Source organism: Chiloscyllium punctatum, chromosome 37 (assembly GCF_047496795.1).
Source record: "Chiloscyllium punctatum isolate Juve2018m chromosome 37, sChiPun1.3, whole genome shotgun sequence".
Classification (NCBI taxonomy): Eukaryota; Metazoa; Chordata; class Chondrichthyes; order Orectolobiformes; family Hemiscylliidae; genus Chiloscyllium; species Chiloscyllium punctatum.
In genome coordinates, this window is record NC_092775.1 from 47,835,989 (window position 1) to 47,860,362 (window position 24,374).

General features: G+C 41.9%; 1 protein-coding gene across 7 annotated transcripts in view; it reads left to right on the plus strand.

Moving 5' to 3' along the window:
* dnmt3bb.1 (DNA (cytosine-5-)-methyltransferase 3 beta, duplicate b.1) overlaps positions 1-24,374 on the plus strand; it is a 284,701-nt gene that overhangs the window by 21,890 nt on the left and 238,437 nt on the right. For 5 of the 7 annotated variants that reach the window (XM_072556783.1, XM_072556785.1, XM_072556789.1 and 2 more), the window contains exon 2: positions 8,053-8,129. The exons of 1 other annotated variant lie outside the window; for it this stretch is intronic. In XM_072556783.1, coding sequence (XP_072412884.1) covers positions 8,076-8,129 — 54 coding nt within the window. In that variant the 5' untranslated portion in view covers positions 8,053-8,075. Of the gene's footprint in view, positions 1-8,052; positions 8,130-22,366; positions 22,451-24,374 lie in introns of all 7 variants that reach the window. One more of the 7 variants, XM_072556787.1, reaches the window with a different exon arrangement.

Sequence of the window (24,374 nt, forward strand, 5' to 3'; positions counted from 1 at the left end):
GTGCAGAACTCGACATTTTGTGTGTAATGCTCCTTCAATCCTGAAGAAGGGTTACACCCGAAACATCGACTTCTGCATCTCCTAATACTGCCTGGCTTGCTCTGTTATTCCAGCCTCCTGCCTGTCTATAATGCAAAGCTTACCATGTTGAATAGATTTTGAAGATTATATTTTCTGGTTTCAGTGAATGATTTACTGTGGAAATGTCACGAGGTTAAATTATAATTGCTGCATTTATCTCTGAGCCATGATTCCTGGATGCATGTCCCATTTGCTCCAAAAGTGTGTAATAATCTCTGAACAGTTTGCTTAGGAAAATATCTACAAATCCGTATCATTATATTACTATTGATTAACTAGATGATAACATTGCATGTGGCGAATTGTTCCTTTGTGCTATTGGGAGATTGCTACCATTGTTCTCTTCTTGGAAAACATAGTTGATTGTCTTTTGCTTCAAAAATCTGTGGGTGGGATGGTGTCAGGTATGTATAATGATATGTATTTGTGTGCTTGTATGTAGGGTAACAACACTAGAGGGACCCTTGTGAAGGCAATATTGTGGAAATCCTGAAATACCTATAGTCACTGCATTATCACACTATCTGAATGTTCATAAAACATTACAGGTAGACTTTGAAATGCTTGATAGGAAATATTTTGAAAATAATGCCCTCAGGTAGTATGTTAGCCTTCTAATGTCTCTGATGTGCTGTAGTTTTTAAAGGAGGGCTGGCAGATTTCGAGAGGCTTTTTCACCTCCAGTGAACTGGCAGTTAATCTCTGTGATGTTCAATGTTTGACAGACAGCTAATATCGCCACATCCTGGGATCCACAGTAGTAACATGAATCGTCATATGCACAGTCTCGACCTCTCTCCAAAAGCATCACATCACGCTGGCTTAGGGCTACACCACTCCCCAGTTCCACTTCATCCTCCGACTCATTCAGCATTTTTACCAGAATCTTTTCCTTATTCTTTCAGGCATCAAGGCACTAAAGATGCAAAAACTTAGAGTACCCATGGCCCTCTGCACCTTCCTTGCGTCGTCTTCTCACTGATTCCATCCCTCCCCCTGACCACATCTCCTGGTGTGTATTCGCAATCCGTCCTGACCTTCTGCTCTCTGATCCTCAACATTATGTCCTCAACAGAGGTCTCTGTTATATCCCTCTGTGTCCCCAGTTTATTGAATTTCTGACACAACATGACATTGAAGAAGAGTTCAATCGCCTTTGCCTCCGTGCCCATTTCTTTGGACAAGAGTCCTTGCCTCATCCTGCAGACCCTTTCGTTCATCTCCAACATTCTCCCTCTACCTGGATTCCTCCCTCTGGCCTTTTTCCTGCACCCGACCTGTTAATTGAGCACTGTGGATGTGACATTGGTCACTTCGATTTCTCTGCTCCCACCTTTGCTATTTCAACCTATCCTCCAGAGAACTGATTGTACTCCATGCTCTCAGATCCAACCCTGACTTTGTAATTAAACCTCTTGGTAAGGGTTGTTGTCTGGTGGACTGACCATTACATTGCAGAGGCTGAGCGCTAGCTCTCATTTACCTTCTCCTATTTTCCTCTGGACCATGACCCCACGATGGAACATCAGGTCACTGTATCAAATACGGTCGCCAACCTCATTTCATCTGTTGATCTCCTCCCCACCTCAAACTACCTCCAAGCTGATAATTTCCCCAAATCTGCACAGCTCGCTTCTACCTCCTTCCCAAAATCCAGAAACAGGACTGCCTGGGTAGACTCACTGACTCTGCCTAGTTCTGCCCCACTTATCTTGTCTTCCTACTCTATCTTTTCTCCCTTAGTCCAATTCCTAACCATTAACAGCCACAAATCCTCTGAGATTTTCACTAGTTTCAGAAATTCGAGCTTGCGGGCACCGGCTACCTCTGGTTTACCATAGACATGTGGTTCCTTTACATGATCAGCAAGATGGTCTCAGGGCTGACGACTTCTTCCTGAAACAAATGCCTGAACCGTCCCCATTCACCACGAGCCTCCTCCGCCTAGTTGAGCTCGTCCCTACCCTGAACAGCTCCGCTTCTCATTTTCTTCAGGTCAGAAGAGTGGCCATAGGTACCCGCATGGACCCCAGTTATGCCTGTCTCTTTGTGGGATACATTCCTCATTCCAGTCCTATTTCACCCCTACCAATAACTCTTTTCCTGGTATATCAATGATATCATCAGTGCTGCTTCCTCTCTCATCCAGAGTTCAAAGAATTTATTGATTTTGCTTCTAATTTCCACTTTGCCCTCATTTTCACCTGGTTCATCTCTGACTCCTCCCTTCCTTTCCTTGACATCTCTGATTCCATTTCTGGGGATAGGCTGGCCACCAATATCTACTGTAAACCCACTGCCACAACGACCTTAACTATACGTCCTCACACCCTGCTTCCTTTTTAGACTCTATTCCAATCTTATAGTTCCTCTGTCCACATTGCACCTATTCCAGTGATGCCAACTTCGACAAGGGAGCCTCTTGAGATATCTACCTCCTTCCTCAACTAAGGATTCTGTAGCACTGTGGTCTACAGGGCCCTGAGCCTGATCCAAAACATCTTCCACACTTTGTCCCTCACACCCCATTCTCCTACTACAGCGATAGGATCCCCCTTGTCCTTACCTACCATCCCACCAGCATTCACATCCAGAGATCATAGCCGCTATTTCTGCCGCCTCCAGTGATATGCCATCACTAGCCATCTATACCCCTCCCCTCGCCTCCCTCGTCTGCCTTCCGCAGGGACTGTTCCCTCTTGGATACCCTGTGTTCCACTCTTTCTTCACTCGCAACACTCTGCCCCCCCACTGCCCCACAGCACCTTCCTCTGCATTCGCTGACGGTGTAACACCCTCCTCAGTATCCAAGCGCCCAAACATACCTTCCAGGTGAAACAGGGCTTTATCTGCATTTCCAGTTTATTGCATTCGCTGCTCACAATGTGGTTTCTTCTGCATTAGGGAAATGAAGCGTACACTGAGTGACTGCTTCACAAAACAACTACACTCTATCTGCAAAAAGACCCAGTTGCCTTCCACTATAACACACCATCCTTTTCCCTTGCAGCATCTCTGCCTCAAGCTTGCTGCAGTGCTCCAGTGATGCTTAGTGCAAGCTGGAAGAACAACACCTCATTTTCCACCAAGGGACCCTGCAGCTTTCTGAACTTAATATATAATTCAACAACTTAAGGACTTAAGGTCTCCCACATACTTACCTCAACCCCCACCTCACAGCCGACCATTGTTCACAAACTATTACTAGCCATTTACAGTCCCCATTAATAGCTATTCACTCTTCTAGCAGGATTGAAATCCACTCCTTTGTCTGTCCAACTATTCTTCTCTCCCTTTGGTCTCTATTTCCATCCATTTTTTACTCCTTATTCCCTTCCCCCACCCTAACTTCTCTATATAAACCATTTTCTTAGCTTCCATCAGTTCTGAGGAAGAGTCACTCAACCCAAAATGTTAACTCTGATTTCTCTCCACAGATGCTGCCAGAACTGATGAGCTTTTCCAGCAATTTCTGATTTTGTTTCTGATTTACAGCAACTGCAGTTTTTTTGATTTTTAACTGGCAGTTAAAGTTATTGAAGAGCATAAGAGGTACAGTTAGTACGTTTGCAGATGACACCAAAATTGGAGGTGTAGTGGACAGCGAAGAGGGTTACCTCAGATTACAACAGGACCTTGATCAGATGGACCAATGGGCTGAGAAGTGGCAAATGGAGTTTAATTCCGATAAATGCAAGGTGCCGCATTTTGGGAAAGCAAATCTTAGCAGGACTTATACACTTAATGGTAAGGTCCTAGAGAGTGTTGCTGAACAAAGATACCTTGGACTATAGGTTAATAGCTCCTTGAAAGTGAAATCGCAGGTAGATAGGATAGTGAAGAAGGCGTTTGGTATACTTTCCTTAATTGGTCAGAATATTGAGTACAGGAGTTGGGAGGTCATGTTGCAGCTGTACAGGACATTGGTTAGGCCACTGTTGGAATATTGCATGCATTTCTGGTCTCCTTCCTATCGGAAAGATGTTGTGAAACTTGAAAGGGTTCAGAAAAGATTTACAAGGATGTTGCCAGGGTTGGAGGATTTGAGCTATAGGGAGGGGCTGAACAGGCTGGGGCTGTTTTTCCTGGAGTGTCGGAGGCTGAGGGGTGACCTTATAGAGGTTTACAAAATTATGAGGGGCATGGATAGGGTAAATAGACAAAGTCTTTTCCCTGGGATGGGGGAGTCCAGAACTAGAGGGCATAGGTTTAAGGTGAGAGGGGAAAGATATAAAAGAGACCTAAGGGGCAACTCTTTCATGCAGATGGTGGTACGTGTAATGAATGAGCTGCCAGAGGAAGTGGTGGAGGCTGGTACAATTGCAACATTTAAGAGGTATTTGGATGGGTAAATGAATAGGAAGGGTTTGGAGGGATATGGGCCGGGTGCTGGCAGGTGGGACTAGATTGGGTTGGGATATCTGGTCAGCATGGATGGGTTGGACCGAAGGGTCTGTTTCCATGTTGTACATCTCTATGACTCTAAGAGCGTTATCAGGTTGGAAGGGCAAAGAATGAGTCTGGACCTGATGGAAACATAAAAGGTTTTTTGCTGGCCTACAGTCTTGGAGGGAAAAATGACAGGGCAGGTCAGACTGAGGTATTCATGTGGTGGCACAAAGTTGCCATTATGTAGCAGATGAATGAGCATTTGAGCACTTATTTGGACTTTGAGGCTTCTGGTGTCCTGTCCGCTGTATTGCGTAAAACAATGGCAACCTCAATCAAAGCAATGTTTAATCTTTAAAATCACTCCCATTGAGCCAGGTTACACACACAAGCTGCAGCTGGTACCACTAAAAGACTGTCAATGCGGTATCTGCCCTATCTGGCACCATGTCAATCACTGGTGTGTGCTAGGATGGGACTTAGAAACAATCCATGCATCAGCTTATGACCGCGGATTGAAAATGCAACCCAACAAATTTAAATATCATGAATTCAAACCACATTCCAGAGATTTGGATACATCATGCAACCTAACTTTTCTGTGTAACCCTGAGACATTTTTGTCCTTTTAGAAATGGCATTTTTAAAAATAAAAAATCAAACTAAGGTCCTATTTATTTGCTCAAGCTGAATGTAGAGGATTCTGTGACACAATTTAAATAAGATCAATAGAAATCTTCTGTTTATTTTCACTAAAACAGATTATCTGAATATTTATCCCATTGTCAGTCATACAGCACAGAAATAGATCCTTTGGTTCAACCAGGCTATGCTGAACACAATTTCAAACCAAACTCGTCCTCCCTGCCTGCTCCTGTTTGTGGGATGCTGCTTTGCATGAACTGGCTGTCATCGGCTCTTTTAGAACAGTGGCTACAGTTTTAAAACAAAATAATTTATGGACTGTGAATCACTTTTTGACATCCAGAGGATAGGAATGACACTGTTTTATTGCAAGTTCGTTCTTTATTTATGGTTGGTGGAAAAAGTCACTTTCATGAATATTGATTAAAATCTCTGTGTACAAGTTGAGGCAACAACCTTTGTCATGTTTCAGAGAACGTAATGTTCAGATAAGACAAAATGTATGTTTTCCTAAATCAAATTGGAGGTCTCCTCCTTTGTACAAAAAAAAGTTCTGGAAAAAATGGGCATTAATAGCTAGGGTGACAAATATTTAATATCCCTTGTTGAACGTAACTTGCGAAAAGAGTCACACAGCATGGAAACAGATACTTTCGGTCTCACTCATCCATGCTGACCAAGTTTCCCAAACTAAATTAGTCCCATTTACCTGCACTTGGCCCATATTCTTCTAAACTTTTCCTAATTCAGGTACTGTCCAACTGTCTCTTAAATGTTGTAACTGTTCCTGCACCTACCACTTCCTCTGGCTGCTCATTCCAGATATGAACCAATCTCTGTGTGAAAACATTGTCCTTCTGTCCCTTTTAAACCTCTTGCCTCTCATCTCAAATTATACCCTCTAGTTTTGAACTTCCAGCTATGAGGAAAAGATTTTTTGCTATTTGCCTTATCAGTGCTCCGCGTGATTTTATAAACCTCTATAAGGTCATCCTTCAACCTTCTACTCTCCAGTGGAGCTTATCCAGCTTTTCCTGAAACTCAAGTCCTTCAATCCCATAACATTGTTGTTTTCTGCACTTTCTCTAGTTTAATAATATCCTTCCTATACTGTACACAGTCCAAAATGGCCTCACCAATGTCTTCTACAACTCTAACATGACACTCCAACTCTGAAAATCAATGGTATGAGTGATGAAGACAAGAATTCCAAATACCTTTTTTATCACCCTGTCTATTTGTGATGCAACTTTCAAAGAACTATGTACCTGAGCTCCTCGGTCCTTCAGTTCTACAATACTCCACAGGGCCCTGTATGTACTATGTAAGTCCTGCCCTTGCCTGTGTTACCAAAATGCAACATCTAGCATTTATCTAAATTAAACTTAATCTGCCACTCTTCAGCCCATTGGCCTCATTGATCAAGATCTCTTTATAACCTTTGACAACCTTAGTCACTGTCTACTGTCCCACCAATTTTGGAGTTATCTGCAAACTTACTAACCATGATTCCTATATTCTCATTCAGATTGTTTATATAATTAACAAACAAGAGTTATCTTGAATGAATTCAGCTTGTTGAGCAGATATTATAGTTGAATCGTAAATATGGAGTTCTAAGAATTTGACCCTGCGTTCAGGAGTTGTGTTTAGGATGATGGCGTTTTGCATGTAGAAGTGTGTCAAGTTACCATTTTAAAAAAAAGGTTGCAAACATATGCTTGTTATTTTGTGTCAGTTAACAGGCAAAGGTTTCTTTATAAATGAATGCTTTTCTTCTGTAATGTGGCTTTAATTTTAGGTGAGGATTGCATTTTGGTCCCCTTATCTAATGAAGGATATAGTAACGTTGCAATAGTCCAAAGTTCACTGGGTTGATTCTGGATGTAAAGAGGTTTTCTAATGAGTAGAAGTTGAGTATGTTGACTTTGGACAAAATGGAGTTCAAAAGAATGAGAGAAGACAATATTGAAACATATAAGATTCTCAAGAGGCTTGAGAGGGTAGATGAAGAGAGATTATTGTCCCTTTTTAGGAGAGTGTAGAATGATACAGCATATTCTCAGAGTAACTGGTTGCCCATTTAAGACACAGATGAGGAATTTCTCCTGAGAGTGATGAATCTGTAGAATTCTTTATCACAGAGGGCTGGTGAGGCTGGTTTGTTAAATATAAAAAAAGGTTGAGATAGCCAAATTTTTAATCTGGAAGGAAGGAAGGGTGCTGGGTAAAAGGCAGCATGTTGAGCTGTGGAATATGAGATCAGCTATGATCTCATTTAATAGCTGAGAAGACTTGAGGGACCAAATGGCGGCCTTCTGATTAGAAATCTTATAATCTAACTATTGATGATGTTGATGAGTTCTTCCCATTCTATTTCTGTGTGAGTCAGCAAAAGTGCAGAATATATTATTGCAATGTGGCTGCATCACTGAATAAATGAGTTAACAAGAATGACAAAGGAATCCTTGAAATCTGAAAAGTGATTCTTGTAAATCAAAAAGTAGCCCTTAAGTAAAACTTGAGGAAACCTTTGGGAATAAAAATGTGCTCTGGTCAGTTGGGACATGGACTGGGGTAGTTTGGCATGGATGGGGCATGAAGAGTGTTGAGAGGGTGAGAAGTTGAGAGCTGTTTTATTGTCTCTTTCTCAAAGTGCTGGTGTACTGAGGCCAGCCTTTCGCCCATTCCACATCTACATCTAGTCGGCTGCAAACATTTTCTGGGGTCTCCCCCCACTGTTCCCATTAAACTTGCCCTCCACAACTATCACTGTCATCACCAGAACAAAAATCCAGAATGCCTTCTCCTGGGTCAAGTTTCTAGAGCTGGCAATTTGCTTGAATGCGCAAAAGCTTATGGTTTAAATTTATCGGTGTTTTATCCAGAATGTCAAAAACCCCATAAACTAATTTAATCTTTGTGGTTTAAAAACAGATTACGAATAAGAGAGGCTGACAATGAAATCTAACGACTGTAACTCAGAAAGTATTGGTAACATCAGCAAGCTACAGGTAATGGCAGAATCTTTTATCTTCCATCTATCAGTGACTTGCCTTTATGGAAGTATTCAACATAAATATTCAACATAAATGTGAATGTTTTAAACTGTTACATTTGGAGACTGGTGAGAGCAAATTCAGCCATGTTTATGAAGATAAAATACCTTCTGTGCTATATCTGCCTGGTTTCCTGCAGTGCTTGACTTGGGGATGATTGATGCTTGACAGTAAGTGCTAAAAGTGATAAGTGTACTATTCTTAAGCATAGACATCCCTTTTGCTAATGAAGAAGATAATCTAGCCATGTGAACAGAGGCACTAAAAACTGAAACAGAATTGCAATTATTTTCAGGAGAAATGAATTCAAGCATGGTAATTTTAAAGCAAATTGAGCAAGACAGCACACTTAATGCAGGTATTGCATGTATAGAATGAGTTAGAGATGGTTTATACAGTACAGTTCTATAACTTCAACTTTGAACTCTTCTTGTAAGGTTGTTCACTGGGAGCATAAGCATGTTGAATACTAATTTTAGATGCCAGTGGATGGTGATTTGAGTCGATCATTATTGTAATTTAACATACACAGCAGGTTCTGACCTGTTAAGGTTCGCCATAAAAGTGGAATGTGTACAGGTTTCAGTTGCCAAAATGAGTGATGCTGCATTTCACTGAAAACGGTAGCCTTGCATGTAAAGACGTGTTTGATGTAATACAATAATTGAGTTAGACAGCTGCAGTGACAGTACAGTTGCATATTAAACAGAAGGCTCTCTGTCTTCATCACCTGCACTATTAGTGTAGTGTCTTGCAGTTTATTTCAGATATCTTTCTTCACTAAACTATCAAAGTATGTCTTTTCAGTATTTTCTTTGCATATGCAAGCTGTTCCATACTTCCTCTTTATATTTACCTCTTTGTTTTTGAATGCATGGTAAGAGAAAGAGGTCAAGAGGAAACAAGAAGAGAGATGTTGAGCAAGGTGAAAAGACAAAGAAAAAAACAAAATAGGAATTTGCAACCAGGTTTGAAAATGAACCAAGTTACGCAGAGAGCTGGAAGAATTATGAACTGTATTGACGACAGAAATATCGTGGAAATGCAACATTACAGAATTCAAATTAGTTGTGCTAAATAGCTAGATGCTATGATAATACATGTTGAATGAGAGAAATGAATGTGTGCTGAAAGACTGGTGTGGGAGAAGTAAGTTGTAGTATGTGGGGCACTGTCTTCAGTACTGGGGAATATGGGATCTGTATAGTTGGACGTGCAATTCTGGTCTCCTTCCTAGTGAAAAGATGTTGTGAAACTTGAAAGGGTTCAGAAAAGATTTACAAGGATGTTGCCAGGGTTGGAGAATTTGAGCTATAGGGAGATGTTGAACAGGCTGGGGCTGTGTTCCCTGGACTCCCCCACCCCAGGGAAAAGACTTTGTCTATTTAACCTATTTCTGCCCCTCATGATGTTATAAACCTCTATAAGGTCACCCCTCAGCTTTCAGGGAAAAAAGCCCCAGACTATTCAACCTATTCCTATAGCTCAAATTCTCCAACCCTTAAAACATCCTTGTAAATCCTTTCTGAACCCTTTCAAGTTTCACAACATCTTTCTGATAGGAAGGAGACCAGAATTGCATGCAGTATTCTAAAAGTGGCCAAACCAATGTCCCGTACAGCTGCAAAATGACCTCCTAACTCCTATACTCAATATTTTGACGAATAGAGGAAAGCGTACCAAATGCCTTCTTCACCAGCCTATCCACCTGCGACTCTACTTTCAAGGAACTATGAACCTGCACTCCAGGGTCTCTTTGTTCAGTAACACTCCCTAGGACCTTACCATTAAGTGTATAAGTCCTGCTAAGGTTTGCTTTCCCAAAATGCAGCACCTTGCATTAATTTAAATTAAACTCCATCTGCCACTTCTCAGCCCATTGGCCTGTCTGATCATGATCCCATTGTAATCTGAGGTAACCTTCGTTGCTGTCCACTACACCTCCCAATTTTGGCATCCTCTGCGAACTTGCTAACTATACCTCTTATGTTCACATCCGAATCATTTATGGAAATGACAAAAAGTAGTGGACCCAGCACCGATCGTTGTGGCACTCCACTGGTCACAGACCTCCAGTTTGAAAAACAACCCTCCACCACCACCCTCTGTCTTCTACCTTTGAGCCAGTTCTGTATCCAAATGGCTAGTTCTCCCTGTATACCATGAGACCTAACCTTGCTAACCAGTCTCCCATGGGGAACCTTGTTGAATGCCTTACTGAAGTCCATATAGATTACACCTGCTGCTCTGCCCTCATCAATTCTTTGTTACTTCAAAAAACTCAATCAAGTTTGTGAGACATGATTTCCCACGCACAAAGCCATGCTGACTATCCCTCATCAGTAGTGGCCTTTCCAAATACATGTACATCCTATCCCTCAGGATTCCCTCCAACAACTTGTCCACTACTGACGTCAGGCTCACTGGTCTATAGTTCCCTGGTTTGTCCTTACCACCTTTCTTAAATAGTGGCACCATGTTTGCCAACCTCCAGTCTTCCGGCACCTCACCTGTGACTATCGATGATACAAATATCTCGGCAAGGACCCAAGCAATCACTTCTCTAGCTTTCCACAAAGTTCTAGGGTACACTTGAACAGATCCTGGGGATTTATTCACTTTAATGCGTTTCAAGACATCCAGCACTTCCTCCTCTGTAACATGGAAATTTTTCAAGATGTCCCCATCTATTTCTCTACACTCTATATCTTCCATGTCCTTTTCCACAGTAAAACTGATACAAAATACTCATTTAGTATCTCCTCCATCTTCTGCAGCACTACACAAAGACCGCCTTGCTGATCTTTGAGGGGCCCTATTCTCTCCCTAGTTACCCTTTTGTGTTTAACGTACTTGTAAACACCCTTTGCATTCTCCTTAACTCTACTTGTCAAAGCTATCTCATGTCCCCTTTTTGCCCTCCTGATTTCTCTCTTAAGTATACTCCTACTGCCTTTATATTCTTCTAAGAATTCACTCGATCTATCCTGTCTATACCTGACATATGCTTCCTCCTTTTCCTTAACCAACCTTTTCTTTAGTCATCCAGCATTCCCCACACCTACCAGTCTTTCCTTTCACCCGAACAGGAATATACTGTCTCTGGACTCTCGTTATCTCAGTTCTGAAGACCCTTTACCTGTGAACATTTTCCAATCAGCTTTAGAAAGTTCTTGCCTAATACTGTCAAAATGTGCTTTTGTCTTCAATATAGAAGACATAAAAAAATCCCAGCAGTAGCTATAAATCAGGAGGTGGATGGAAGGAAAATTATTTAAAAATGGTGAAACGACAATCAACAGGGAAATGCTGAGCAAAGTGATGGAGCTGCAGGTTGACAAGTCCTTGGATGCTGATTTAGCCTAAGATGAAGTCAGTGAGGTAGTTGATGTATGTATATTAGTTGTCCATCAGATTGGAAAGTAGCAAATATTACCATCTATTCAAAAGGAAAAAAGGCAGTAGACAGGAATCAACAGATCAGTTGGTCTGATATCAGTTTTGCAGAAGTTATTTGATTCAATCATTAAGGAGGCTAAAGCTAAGAACTTAGAAAACATAAGGTGACCACGAAAAAATCAGCATGGTTTTGTGAAAAGAAAATTATATTTAACCAATTTTCTTTGAGCCTTTGAAGAGATAACATACATTGTAAATAATCAGAGCCCATAGACTTACTGTACCTAGATTTCCAGAAGGTATTTGTCAAGGTGCAACAGAAAAGGTTATTGCGTATAGTAAGAGTTAATGGTACTGGGCATAACAATATGAGCTTTGATAGAAGATTGGTTGACTGGCAGAAAGTAGAGGGTATGTATAAATTGATCTTTTACTGTTTGATAGGATTTGATGAGTGTCATCCTGCAGAGGTCTGTGCTGAGACCTCAACCTTTTACAATTTTTGTCAATGAATTGGATGAGGGGAGTGAAAGCAGCGTGTGATTAACTTATTCCTCCAAATAGTGTGTTATTAGATTGTCACATCCTGCCTGCAAGACAGGAAACCACACCCCCTGGGACATCCAATTTCTTACATGTCAGCAGAGCAAATTAACCCTTTAACATCTCGCAGTATTGTCATGTTATACTTAAGTTAGATAGGGAATCAGTGACACCATACCAATAATATTGTGTGTGCAATTTGTCTCCTTATTTAAAGAAGGATTACCAGTTCAAACTGGTTTCAGGGACCAAGATAAATCAAGGCAAAGGCGAGACAATGTTCTTTCAGAACTGGGCTGACCGATCCTTTATTCCTTCACTGTCAGGACAAATTCCTTAAGGTGCTGGGAATGTGGTTCAGAGAGGCTGGGGCATGTGCAAAACCTGGGTGGAGCGCATCACCAAGTTGAGGCAGAAACTGAGCTTTTGGGAGCACCGTGCTTTCTTCATTGCAGATAAAGACCTGGTCGTGAAATGTGAGGCACTCTGCTGTGCCCAACACCACCCACATCCTGATGGTCACCTTTGTGTGTGGCTGCATCAAGCTTGCATAGACCTTCGGTGCACAAACACCAAGTGTCACTATGTACTGAGGTTCTACCTGTCCCCTGTTTTGCAAAGAATGGGTCTGGCCTAGTTGCCACGGAATGCCTCAAGTAGTTGGACTGTTCTGAATCATCTGTCCTTCAAGGAGAAATTTTTAAAGAAAAACACCATTGACAACAAGTCCATCAGGAAGTGGTCAGAACGCAGTGAGTTTGAGACCAGTGGGAAAAGGAGAGGATGGATCCTGTTGGGCTGTTTCTTGAGCAGACTGTCAAAGTCATTTGGCAGAATGCCTCATCGCCAGAACTTTCCAAAAGCACCAGGATATTGCTTGATTGCTGGCGAGAAGTGCACTATCTGTGAGACTCTTCATATATACCTTGGCTCCCTGCCCGACTGCACACTGCCCTTGAAGTGGTTGAAGGGGGATAAAGACTTTTACACATCTCTGTCCTGAATGTGCCTTGGCAGAGGAAGTTTGGAGAGAGATGCAGTGATTTTTGTTGAGGTTTATCCATGTTGCAGGACTCTGTGCTATCTGGTTTGTTCCCTGGGGTGCACACCAAGACAAATATCTACTACACCTGGAGGGCCATCAACTTGGTGAAAGACACTCTTTGGTCTGCCTGAATTGTATTGGTCTTTTAGAGCAAGGAGTTGACAGTGACCGAGTGTTGCAGACTGGCACATTCCAAGTTGCAGGACTATGTGCTGAGGGATGCACTAAAGTTTCTTGGATGCACTAAAAATTTTGCTCCCTCCCTGTCCTGCATACGAAAACTATCCCAATACTTGGGTAGTTCAGATCCCCTACTATTACTACATTATTTGTCAATTTCCCTGAAATTTAATTCCAATTTTGTTCCTCTATCTCTGCCTGACAGTTGGGAGATCTGTAGCTCACAGCCCAACAATTTGTTTGCCCCTTTTGTGTTGTTTTTTCTGACCCATAAATCTGCAGGACCTGATCAGGTGTATCCTAAAACTCTGTGGGAAGCTAGGGAAGTGATTTCTGGGCCCCTTACTGAGATATTTGTATCATCGATAGTCATAGGTGAGGTCCCAGGAGACTGGCGATTGGTTAATGTGGTGCCACTATTTAAGAAAGGACAAGCCAGGGAACTGACAAGCCTGATATCGGTGGTGGGCACGTTGGTGGAGGGAATCCCGAGGGACAGGAATTACATGTATTTGGAAAGGCAAGGACTGATATGGGATAGTCAGCATGGCTTTGTGCGTGGGAAATCATGTCTCATGAACTTGATTGAGTCTTTTGAAGAAGTAACAAAGAGGATTGATGAGAGCAGAGCAGTGGTCAAGATCTGTATCACTTCAGTAAGGCGTTCGACAAGGTTACTCATGGGAGACTGATTAGCAAGGTTAGATCTCATGGAATACAGGGAGAACTAACCACTTGGATGCAGAACTGGCTCAAAGGTAGAAGACAGAGGGTGGTGGTGGAGGTTTGTTTTTCAAACTGGAGGCCTGTGACCAGTGGAGTGCCAACGATCGGTGTTGGGTTCACTATTTTTTGTCATTTATATAAATGATTTGGATGTGAACATAAGAGATATTGTTAGTAAATTTGCAGATGACCCCAAAATCAGAGGTACAGTGGACAGCGAAGACGGTTACCTCAGATTACAATGAGATCTTGATCAGATGGACCAGTGGGCTGAGGAGTTGCAGATGGAGTTTAATTCAGATAAATGCGAGGTGCTGCATTTTGGGAAAGCAAATCTTAGCAGGACTAATACATTAGTAAGGTCCTAGGGAGTGTTGATGAACAAAGAGACCATGGAGTGTGGGTTCTTAGTTCTTTGAAAGTAGAGTTACGGATAGATAGGATAGTGAAGAAGGTGTTTGGTATGCTTTCCTTTATTGGTCAGAGCATGGAGTACAGGAGTTGGGAGGTCATGTTGTGGCTGTACTGGACATTGGTTAGGCCACTTTTGGAATATTGCGTGCAGTTCTGGTCTCCTTCCTATCGGAAGAATGTTGTGAAACTTGAAAGGGTTCAGAAAAGGTTTACAAGGATGTTGCCAGGGTTATAGGATTTCAGCTATAGGGAGAGCTAGAATAGGCTGGGGCTGTTTGCCCTGGATCTTCGGAGGCTGAGGGATGACCCAGTGGAGGTTTATAAAATCATGAAGGGCATGGATAGGATAAATAGTCAAGGTCTTTGCCCTGGAGTGGGGGAGTCCAGAACTAGAGGGCATAGATTGACGGTGAGAGGGGAAAGATATAAAAGGGAACTGAAGGGAAACTCTTTTATGCAGATGGTGGTGTGTGTGTGGAATGAGCTGCCAGACGAAGTGGTGGAGGCTGGTAGAATTACAACATTAAAGGCATCTGGATGGGTATATGAATAGGTATGCTTTAGAGAGATATGGGCCAAGTGCTGGCAAATGGGACTAGATTAGGTTCAAACATCTCGTTGGCATGAATGAGTTGGACTGAAGGGTCTGTTTCTGTGCTGTACATCTCTATGACTCCATATGGCCTCATTTGATGATGTTTGCAAGATATCCTCCCCCCACTGTTCTAATTGATTCCTGAAGAAGGGCTTATGCCCCAAATGTCGATTTTCCTGCTCCTTGGATGCTGCCTGACCTGCTGTGCTTTTCTAGCAACACATTTTTCAGCTCTGATCTCCAGCATCTGCAGTCCTCACTTTCTCCTAATTGATTCCTTACCCAATATTGCAAACCCACTTCTCTTCTGTTTCCCCCCTCTATCTTGTCTGAAGAACTGCCAATCCTGCCCATTTTTCAGCCAAATATCAGTCAAACCTATGATATTTTCCTCCCATGTACCTGTCTATGCTCTCAATTCATCAGTTTAATCTCTCCGGTTCCTTCCATTAAAATATATTCCATTTAGCCTAGCTAAACTTGTTTCTTTAGTATCCAGTCTATATTTTCTCTGCCTTCCAGACTCACTTGCGTTTAGCTGTTAATTCTATCTCACCTTCTCTCCCCTCTGAACTACTTTGATTTTCTCTGCCAATTTAGTTTAAGTCTGTTCCAGGAGCTTTAGCAAAACACCCAATGAAGATGTGGCTCTTATTTCTTTCCAAGTCACCCATCCAACTTGTACAGGTTCCACCTTCCCCCAGAAATTGTCTCTCTGTCTCAGGAATATAAAGCCCTCTTTCCTGTACCATCTCTCTAGGCAGGCTTTCATCTGATCTGTCCCTCTTTCACTATGCTCACTATTGTATGGCATTTGGAGTAATCCATAAATGAGTATGTTTGAAGTCCTGCTTTACAATTGCCTACCTAACTCCAACCTAAAGTCTATTGCTAGACTTAGTTTCTCTTTCTTCTGTTGTCATTGGTTCTAACATGGATTACAATCTCTGGCTGTTCACTCTCCACCTTCACAATGTTTTGTACCTGATGTTCTTATCCCTGGCACCCAAGAGGCAACAAACCATCTTGGAGTCATGTCTATGGCTGAAGAAACATTTGTTTATTCAATCTCACTGTCAAATCCCTGACCACTATTGCCCTCCCACACTTTTTTTCCTCCACCACAACCCCAGCAGTTGGACCACCCACAATGCCATGTCCTTGGCCCTGTCTGGCCGTCATAGAGGAACGGTCACTCTTGCTATTTTTGAAGGCTGCATAATGGTTTGCACCTGGGGGATTCTGTCACTTACAGTCTGGTCTCCTTCCTTCTGGCAGTCACCTATTTCCTCTCTACCTCCACTTTCTTAAGCTGAGGGGTGACCACATCCTGAAACTGGCTGTCCATGAACCCCTCAGTCTTGCAAATGCTAGTGCCCCCAGCTGCCCCTCAAGCTCCAAAACCCAGAGCTCAAGTTGCTCCAGCGAAAGGCACTTCCTGCACAAGTGATCATTCAGACTGCCAGGAGCATTTAGGATTTCCCACATAGTGCAGCATCTGCAAATAATGGACCTGAACACACTAGACATATCTTAATGATATAGAATTTGGACCCGTGCATTTATTTTACTCTTCTCCAACTTAAACAAGAATAAGATTTTTCAAGTCTATATTTAATGTCAGACAAACAACCAATTTTCTAGGCCCCTTTTAAAATGTGACACTTTTTCACCCTGTATCTACCAGTGAAGGTGTGGTTTGATACTCATTCAGTCACAAAAGGAACAAAAGTCTAATCTGATTTTTGAAGAATTTAGCATGAAAATAGAACATGTGTTCTCTGACATTTGACAGTGTCATTTTAAATGAGGTTACTTTAGAAAAATATTTTGTCTATGTATTAACACTTGAAAGCTTGCTGTATCAAAGGAAACTTGTTATAAGAAAACCAAAGAAGAGCATACATTGGTAGCTCATTGCAATATACAAACCAAAGAACACATTTACTTTATAAGAGGTACATATATTTTAAATTAATATATCTATGAAGTACCTCTAGAAGAGATGGGGTTTGGACCTGGAGTTCTTGGCCCACAGCTATGAACAGTATGACTGCATTAACTTTACAAACTAAAAGAATTAAGCGCTTGACCTCCAGGTTATAAGCATTACACTCTGAGCATCAGAACTGACATTTTCTAGGAAGTCTATTGGTGCTAGCTAATTAGCATTGAGTTGACAGTAATGCTTGGGGAAACTATTGAGAACAAGTTGGACCCAGCATCACAGTATGAGTTGGTCCAGCAGTTGAGTTAGGGTCACACTAACAGCTAGAGTCAGGTTGGATTGAGCATGTGATAATTATTCTAGGAATCTCAACACTCAAAAGCTCAGTTATGACACTGCCTGCCTGACAGGACTATGCAAATGGATGGTTAAAATGGCTTTGACTGGAGGGATTGTAATGTCAGCCAGGTGGACCTGATAGAGTATGAGTTCTCCAATTGGGGCTGTCAACCTGGTCTACTCAGGTAGCCCTGGCTGACAGGTAAAACCAGGAGTGTCAGACATTCCTGACACTCTGAGTTGGATCAGTGTTAAAGACTTTCCATGTGTAAATGAAGGTGACTTGGTGATGGCATACTGGCGGTGGAGTTATTTCACTGATATTTACTTGTACTTGATTTTGGCAGCATTTTGCTACCACGAGGAGGAACATTATTGATACTTAAAAGTTGGGTTCTGATTATGTCATGCCTATCTCAACATAATTTACCCTGTGGTATTGTGGGCACTTCCGTCTATTACTGCCCTTGCACATCACATTCATACCCTGAGTTAAGATAAGCTTCACGCCACAGTTGGACTGTCATTATTTAATGTTTGCTACTTTAACAGCTGCAGAGAGTGTGTTCAAAGTATGCTCGGTTTGATTCAGTTCTGCCAAAATAAGCAGATTGGAACTGCATCATGTATGTACAAAATTGCATATTTGCACCATTTCACAACTCTTCTGCTAAAAATGTGCGACACATAGACATTCATTATATGCATAAAAAGGAAAGTGTGTATGTATATGGGACTTCAACCTTTATGGCATGGTTAATGTTTCCTTGGTTAGAATTTCTTCCACTGTTCCGCCATCAAAATATCAGATTTCTTGGGTGAGCTGCATGAATGACAGTTCCAGCTGTGTGAAGGTTTCGTGTTTCAGTAGGCTAAAATATGTATCTGTTGGATATGATAAACAACAGTCAGCGATTAACTTGCTTAAATGGCTCAGTTAGGTTTTGTCAGCTATCTGTTGTGAATGCAATATCAACTTTAGCTAAGTAACCAAATCATCAAAGCATAGTGTGTGGAAGCAGGCCGTCTGGCCCGTTGAATCCATGGCGACTTAACGAAGAGCATTCCACCCTGTAGCCCTGCATTTCCCATGGCTAATCCACCTAACCTACTCCCCTCTTGTCACTATGGGCAATTTAATACGGCCAATCCACCTCACCTGCACATCTTTGGACTGTGGGAGGAAACCACTCTGAGGAAATCACACAGACACTGGGAGAATGTGCAAACTGCACACAGGCAGTTTCCTGAGGGCTGAAATCGAACAGAGTCTCTGGTTCTTTGAGGCAGCAGTCCTAACTAGCATTTCTTGAAAAAAAATATTTTTTATAGTTTGGTAATCTATTAACTGAAGTTATTTATATATCCTGTGTTTCAGTTTGTCAGTTTTACTGAGATTTTGAAGAGGAAATTATGGATATTAGGAGTAAAATTCTGCCTGATGCAGTGCTCTGTAACAAGTTTGCTGTCTGCCACACCATGAATTCCTGGTAAGCATCCAACTTGTAACCAATACCATCCAAAATCCAACGATGTAGTACTTAGTCCCAAACTGCATTTGAGTATTTCGAGGCTCAGGAGTGTGCAGCATTTCTGTCTGAGTCGATCCCCTCCAGACAGGAGTCCTCATCAGTGTGGCACCTCATTATCTCATTGAAAACTTCGGCCCCTCAAATGGAGCCATTTCTTGAAAATTTCTTGTGCACCATGAAGTTTCATGTACAGGCTGTTGGTTGACATATCCTTCACCACCTACCATGTAGGCACAGTATGGCATTCTGTTTGGCCATCTAAAGGAAGCAGAGTTCTATTATGAAGGTTATCCATGCAGACGTCCTCCCTTTGTCCATAGGGATTTGGTGTGGAGGGCATTACACATAGTTCTTAGACTAAAGGGATCAAAGGGTATGAGGAGGAAGCAGGATCAGAGCACTGAGTTGGATGATCAGCCATGGTCTTAACGAATGGCAGAGCAGGTTTGAAGAGCCAAATGGCCTGCTCCTGCTCCTATTTTCTATGTTTCAGGGTTTTCTGAGTTGCCTGCAATTTCTGTGGACTGGAGGAATCTATGTTTGTATTTACTTTGAATATTAGTGGTTTCAGTTCCTCTTCCATCGTCAAGCTTGCACTTCAGTTTAGCCCTGCTGATCCTTGGCCACCTGGCATGGGAGAACATAGCCTGATCCAAAAACCTGTTCCTTGGCCTTCAGCGAGTCTGTATAGTGGCTATTCAGACCCACTTCCTTTCTGTCTCTGAGCTCACCTAGGAATTCTTGGAGAGAGAGCACATAGGGTACTGATAAGGGGCCTTCCATGAAGTGTGAACACAGAGTGGGGGGACTGGAGGGAATTGCCAACTTCAAGAAAATTTAAATTTTTATTAAACTAAAGGAGGCAATTTAAATTTATTTTTGTTCCAGTAGATTGGAGATATCCCTTTCATTTTGTGCTGTTGGTGTTTGTCAATTTTAAAAAATCCACTAGGATGGGGGCTGTGTTTAATGTACATGCAAGCAAAACAATGGTCACATTTTAGAGTTGTAGAAATATGCAGTAGTGAAACAGATCCTTTGGCCCAACCTGTTCATGTTGACCAGATATCCTAAATTAATCACGACCTATTCATCAGCATGTGGCCCACCAGATGCCTTTCAAATGTTGTAATTGTACCAACCTCCACCACTTCTTCTGGCAGCTCATTCCATTACACACACTACCTTCTGTTTGAAAAAGTTGCCCCTGAGGTCTTTTGTGAATCCTTTCCCTCTCACCTTAAACCTTTGCCCTCAGGTTTTGGACTCCTCAACCTGGGGAAAAGATGTTGCCTATTCACCTTATCCACACCTCTCATGATTTTATAAACTTCTGCAAGGTCTCTTATGTTTTGTTGCTGTAAGCTCCATCCTTGACCGTAAAGCCTGGATTTGAATTCCACCTGCTCCAGAAATGTGTAATAACATAGCTGAACAGGTTGATTAGAGAAATGGGTTAAATTAAGAAAAGTACATTTGATGCGGCTCTTTTGTAGCACAGTGGTTGTGTCCCTACCCCTGTATCAAGAGCCCCGGGTTTAAATCTCACCTGCTCCAGAGGTCTGTAATAACATTTCTGATTGTTAATAGGTTAAATAAAAATTAAAATGCACAATTAACAATCCATCAATCCCAGCACCCAAGCCTATTTCTCATACTCTGACATTGATCCCTTTCTTTTAAAGAATAATCTATGGGATTTTTGAAAAACTCTATTCTTCAGAGCTCTGGGCTAATTGTCTGCTCTAATTTGTGCTTTGAATCTCTGATGGGACCTACTTACAATCTTGGTGCAGCTACCTAATTTTTCTGCACATTGGAACTTTAAAGAAAAGTATCTTGCATAGTTTATGTCCACAAATGTAAGCCACTGTTGTGAGTTCAAAGGTGACACAGATCAATGCTTACCTTTGTCACATATAGAACAGAAAAAGCATGAGTGTGAAGGGGAAGATAAAATTTAAAAGTGTAGTTTTAATCAGTAACAACATCATGTTTACAAAATTCATACGTAGACTGCAGGATCATCTGGCTAGGCCAGCATTTATCGCCAACCACTTATTGCCCTTGGGGGGAATATAGAGTGAGCTACTGGGACACCCACAGTGCTGTTAGGGAGTTTCAGGATGTTGACCCAGTAATAGTGAAGTAACAGAGTTATGAACATAGAATATTACAGCACAGTATAGGCCCTTCAGTCCTCGATTTTGCGCCAACACGTGTAACCAATCTGAAGTCTATCTGTCTTACACTATTCTATTTCCAACCATCTGTTTATCCAATAACCATTTAAGTGCCCTTAACAGTTGGCAAGTCTACTACTTTTGCAGGCAGGGAGTTCCACGTCCCTACTACTGAGTAAATAAACTATCTCTGACAAATGTCCTATATCTATCACCCCTCAATTTCAAGCTATGTCCCCTCATGCTAGCCATCACTATCTGAGGACTAAGGCTCTCACTGCCCATCCTATCTAATCCTCTAATTGTCTTATGTCTCAATTAAGTCACCTCTCAACCTTCTTCTCTCTAACAAAAACAGCCTCAAGTCCCTCAGCCTTTTCTCTTAAGATCTTCCCTCCATACGAGACAACATCCATTAAATCTCCTCTGAACCTTTTCCAAAGCTTCAGTATCCTTCCTATAATACAGTGACCAGAAAAGTACACAATACTCCAAGTGTGGCTGCACCAGAGTTGTGTATAGCTGCAGCATGAATGCATGGCTCTGAAACTCAATGGAGAGGTCACCCTATTGGGAGTTTTCTATAGGCCTCCGATTAGTTCCAGAGATGTAGAGGAAAGGATTGCAAAGATAATTCTGGATAGAAGCGAGAGTAACAGGGTTGTTGGTATAGAACATATGCATTATGGTTGCAAAAAGGAATTTGAGGACTTGTCAGGGAGGAAGTTGTTGAGCGTGGGAGCCATGGTTTACTAAGGAAGTTGAATCACTTGTCAAGAGGAAGGTGGCGGCTTATGTCAGGATGAGATGTGATGGCTCTGTTAGAGCTCTTGAGAGAGTTACAAATTGGCCAGGAAAGACCTAACGAGAGAGTTAAAAAGAGCCAGTAGGGGACATAAGTCATTGTTGGATAGGAACAAGGAAAACTCTAAGGCTTTCTAACAGTATATCAGGAATAAAAGAATGACGAGAGTAAGATTAGGGCCAATCAAGCATACTAGTGGGAAGTTGTACATGGAGTCAGAAGAAATAAGGGAAGTGCTAAATGAATACTTTTAGTCAGTATTCACACGAGAAAAAGACAATGTGGTTGAGGAGAATACTGAGATACAGGCTGCTAGACTAGATGGGATTGAGGTGCATAAGGTGGTGGTGTTAGTAATTCTGGTAAGTATAAAAATAGATAAGACCCCTGGGCCCAATGGGATTCATCCTAGGATTCTCTGTAGAGCCAGGGAGGAGATTGCTGAGCCTTTGGCTTTGATCTTTATGTTGTCACTGTCTACAGGAATAGTGCCAGGAGACTGGAGGATAGCAAGTGTTGTTCCTTTTTTCAAGAAGGGGAGTAAAGACAATCCTGGTAATAATCTTGGTAAGTGAGCCTTACTTCAATTGTGGGTAAAGTGTTGGAAAGGGTTATAAGAAAATGATTTATATCATCTCGAAAGGAACAAGTTGATTATGGATTGTCAACACGGTTTTGTGAAGGGTAGGTCGTGCCTCACAAACCTTACTGAATTGTTTGAGAAAGTGACCAAACAGGTGGATGAGGGTAAAGCGGGTGATGTGGTGTATGTGGATTTCAATAAGGCATTTGATAAGGTTGCCCCTGGTAGGCTATTGCACAAAATGAGGAGTTGTCTCCCCCCAACAGTATCCAAAATGGTATTGAGGGGAATCGCCACAGAGGTTCCCTGCACTGCCTGCCGGTTCCCTTTCTGTCCTCTGACTGCAACCCATCTGCCTTTTTCTTGTACCTGAGGTGTGACTACCTCTCTGTAAGTCCTCTCAATAATCCCCTCCACCTCCCGAATGATCTGAAGTTCATCCAGCTCCAGCTCCAGTTCCCTAACATGGTTTTCTAGGTGCTGAAATTGGGTGCACTTTCTGCAGATGAAGTCAACAGGGACACCAGTGGTGATCTTTACCTCCCACATTCTGGAGGAGGACCACTCAACTGCCCTAACTGCCATTCCCACTATTCTAAATTCTCAAAAAAGCTGTAGAAAACTAAAGTATAAAAGAAAACTAGTTACCTTACTAATCTGGTGCAGAGAACTTGTTTTTTTGATAAGAGGAGGAGGTTGGGTGGGAGACACTACCTAAATAGTGTTTCAGATTATGCACCACCCAAATATATTACTTCACTTACTCAGCAGTCTCGTGTCTGCTCCTGCTCAGCATGCACTCAGCATATTCGAATGGTAAATTTTTAATCAGTGACTCACCCTCCCATCAGGCTCCTGGTTGACACTTGCGCTCTTCCTGCTGCTGAAACAAAAAAAAAGATTTCTAAGTATTGAATTTTATGTTTCTGGACATTGAGTGGCTTGGAGGGGAAATTGCTGGTCATGGTGTTCCCATGTCTCTGTTTCCCTTGTCCTTTCAGTGATGCATTTGGAAAGTGTGTTCGAAGAGCCTTGGTGAATTGTTGCATTGCCTTGTAGCTTTTTCGCATTGCTGTCGTATGCATTTGTGATGGAGGGACTGAATGTTTGTGGATGTGGTGTCAGTGAAGTGGACTGCTTTTTCTTGGATGGTGTCAAATCTCTTGAGTGCTTTTGGAGCTTCAGGCAAATGGTGGAGTCTTTTTTCAGATTGCGGACAGGGTTTTGTGAGTTTATGGCTGCAAGATTCCTAGCTTCTGACCTGCTGTTGCAGCCATAGTATTCATATGGCCAATCCAATTTGGTTTCTGATGAATGGTAACCCCTTGGATGTTGATAGCAGGGTATTCAGTAATGCCAGTGCCATTGAATGTCCAGGAGCAATGACTGTATCCTCTTTTGTTCGAGATTGTTATTATCTGGCACTTATGTGGTGTAAATATTATTTGCTGCTTGTTAGCCCAAGCCTGAATATTGTCCAGATCTTGCTGTGTTTAGCCATGGATTGCTTCAGTATCTGAAGGGACACAAATAGTGTCAAGAGAATTGTTTATTTCTTTAGAGATGTTTTCACCAACAATTTTCCACAATTGGTCATTATCTGGGCCCTTCAAACTGGAAAGATGCATGTAGTGATAAAGTTAGCTTTAGAATCAACTTTCATAGTTTCTTATCACACACCAATCGGATTGTGCTCATTGCTATACTTGCAGTATTGGATTTTATATGGAAGGTAATAGCCAGACAAATATGCACATGCTTCATGTCTTCCTCACACACTTTAGTATTTTAGATCTTGTGCCTGAAACTCATGGCTTGCACACGTTGTCAGTTATTTATTTACAACAGCCAAAAAAAGGAAAAACTGGGGCACCTCTCAAGGCAGCAGGAATTAACTGGAAGGAGAGA